The 2,500-nt window shown below is 39.2% G+C and overlaps 1 protein-coding gene across 2 annotated transcripts in view; it reads right to left on the reverse strand.

Moving 5' to 3' along the window:
• Nucleotides 1-647: 647 nt before the first annotated feature.
• The window catches only part of LOC138004100 (stimulated by retinoic acid gene 6 protein-like), a 116,787-nt gene continuing 114,934 nt past the window's right edge, over nt 648-2,500 (reverse strand). The window contains exons 20-21 of one of the 2 annotated variants that reach the window (XM_068850510.1): nt 1,640-1,815; nt 648-1,201 (exon numbers count right to left, since the gene is read on the reverse strand). In XM_068850510.1, coding sequence (XP_068706611.1) covers nt 1,643-1,815 — 173 coding nt within the window. In that variant the 3' untranslated portion in view covers nt 648-1,201; nt 1,640-1,642. Of the gene's footprint in view, nt 1,816-2,500 lie in introns of both variants that reach the window. The other variant, XM_068850509.1, reaches the window with a different exon arrangement.

The following is a 2,500-nucleotide window of genomic DNA, read 5'->3' on the forward strand; positions in this document are numbered from 1 at the left end:
AAAAGTGGAATGCAACAAATTAAAGCTGGCAAATCTGTATACGGACTAGGGTCCACGATAGCGTTTGCGCAAGTTATTCCCTGGGGACCCTTATGTGAGAAAATGCGGTATAATCATCGTCCCCCAGGCATTGATGGAAAATGGAAGTGAAAGCTGTTATGAGAACTTTCAGAATTACAGGCTGATCCCACCATTTAACTTCAGCAACAGACCTGACATTGTCCGTGCTGGAAAGAAAGAAAGAGTGTGCTCCATTATTGATGTGGCATGCCCTTTTGGCACACAGGTAGTACAAAAAGAACTAAAAGCTGAATTACTACAAAGACTAAAGATGGAGGTTTAAGAGATTTGGAACTGTAAGAAGGCATCTGTTATTCTAGTCGTTGTCGGAGTACTTTGGGACAGTGAGCAAGCATTTGAAGGCATCGGTTGAGAAGATGGCATTATTCGGAATAACGCATGTTGCTTGTTGGGCACGGTAAAGATCTTGGGAAGGACCCCGACAAATACCATACCACTGTTCCCATCTTAGAATGATACATGACCAATACCTTTCGAATCATATAGCGAAGAAATGACAAACCTAAGCCCACATGGAGTGCCGGTGGCCTATCTTACAACCTACTAAACAAGGGCAAACAAAAACAAACTGTGGTCTGTTTTATTATGATTAGTCCCAGAAAAAAAACAAACAAAAGAAACACAAAAACAAAAACAAACAGCACAACAATAATTACAATTTCATGGAGTAAACCTAAGAAATCTCTTGCTTACTAATCTCATTTATTTATTTATTTTTTGTGTATTTAATAAGCTTTGACTAATCTGTTATCTGTAGGCGCTGCTGGTTTCCAACCAAGCAATCAATCCATCCATTTGATTTCCATATGGCTAAAAAATCTCTTGTTTACTCATCTCCCTTTCTATTTTTTTGTATTAAACAAACTTTGAATAATCTGTAATCTGTAGGAGTTGATGGTTTCTAATCAATCAATCAATCAATCAATCAATCAATCAATCAATCAATCAATCAAACAAAGAAAAAATCAAGCAATCAATCGAACCACATTTTTAATAACCTTAGTTCAAAAATGTGACGATTTGGGTCTGCTAACTGAAACATTGCACTTTGTTCAAAGCTAGTCTGCCTTTTCCAACCCATATCTATTGTTGACAGAACAACCTCAAAGCCCACGGTACGCTATGGGAAAAAAAGGGGTGCCCCAACTTTTATCCTCTTTCCGTAAACCAGGTTTTGAAAACCAGGTTTACAAGGACAACAGATTAGACGTGTGAGAGAACTAAAGCTCGTTTCACAACTGCTGTTCAGGAAAGGGGTCCGAGCTCCTCCAGTAAACTTTTAGGGAATTGTGACCCGAAAAAGTAGCAGTAATCAAGCCGACAGATATCCTTTCCTAAAGTTCTTTTTGTGGTGCGCAATTTTTCTCCTAACCACTTTTATGTTCCAACAAATCACTGAAGGAGTGGCCAAATCGAAGTGGGATGAAAACCAAAACCCTCTGATCTTCCAGAGTACCGACGATCTACGAATCCTATGAATTATGACTCATTCCCTAGTTTAAAACCAGCATTGATCCCTAGGAATCATTTTTTAGGAACGTCACAACTATGTCCTTACAAGTTAAACGAGAGAGCTATCTGCAGAGTTGACGCTTCTCAAGGTCACAAAAGGCCTTGCAACACCCTGTTTACGATACTTAATGAGCGACGGGTTACGAAGCAACATCACAGCAACCAGCCATCGATTCACTGCTCTCTGTGAAAAACGAGCGATGCGGGGTTGACGATTGACCACTGCAAGAGGAGGAAAACAAACAAACAAACAAATTAATTAAATAAACAGAAAGAGCCTACAAAGACCCTCTAAGAGTGGGAGAGGAAGAGATGAGGACGAGGCAAGAATTTTGTAGGAACAGTCAATGTTAGGCGAAATTTAGCAAGAATTACCGCGTCTTCTACACACCATCAGAGCGAGTCGCACGTGAATATGAAAAAGGGTTTGATACCACATCACAGCTAAAAATGTACTTTCATAGGTTTTCTGGCAACGTCAGAACCAATTTATTTAAACAGAATACCATGTAATTTTCCATGTTCAGCCTCAGCTCCGAAATTAAAAAGAAAAAAAGAGAACGAAGTGTAGCGTCGACTGTGCCTTCTTCCTATGGGGACGTCTCCAGAAACATATTTCTGTTTTTTTTTTTAAATTTTAAAAATGTAACTTTACAAAAAATAAATGAAATTCACATATCTCAAGGGCCGACATAGGTTCTCCCCCAGTGAAACCTTAACGAGTATATAGTCAGTTAGAACCTCAGAACGTTGGTGGTTCACTTACAAGATTAATCATTCATACCCATCCTTAAGTCACAATGATGAAACATGAAAAACAGAAAAAGCGGAATATGCTTAAACTTAGGGAGGTCTCTTCGTCTTACAACCCAGGTTCAAAAACTCTTTGGGACGACAAAGAGTCCAC

Source organism: Montipora foliosa, chromosome 5 (assembly GCF_036669935.1).
Source record: "Montipora foliosa isolate CH-2021 chromosome 5, ASM3666993v2, whole genome shotgun sequence".
Classification (NCBI taxonomy): domain Eukaryota; kingdom Metazoa; phylum Cnidaria; class Anthozoa; order Scleractinia; family Acroporidae; genus Montipora; species Montipora foliosa.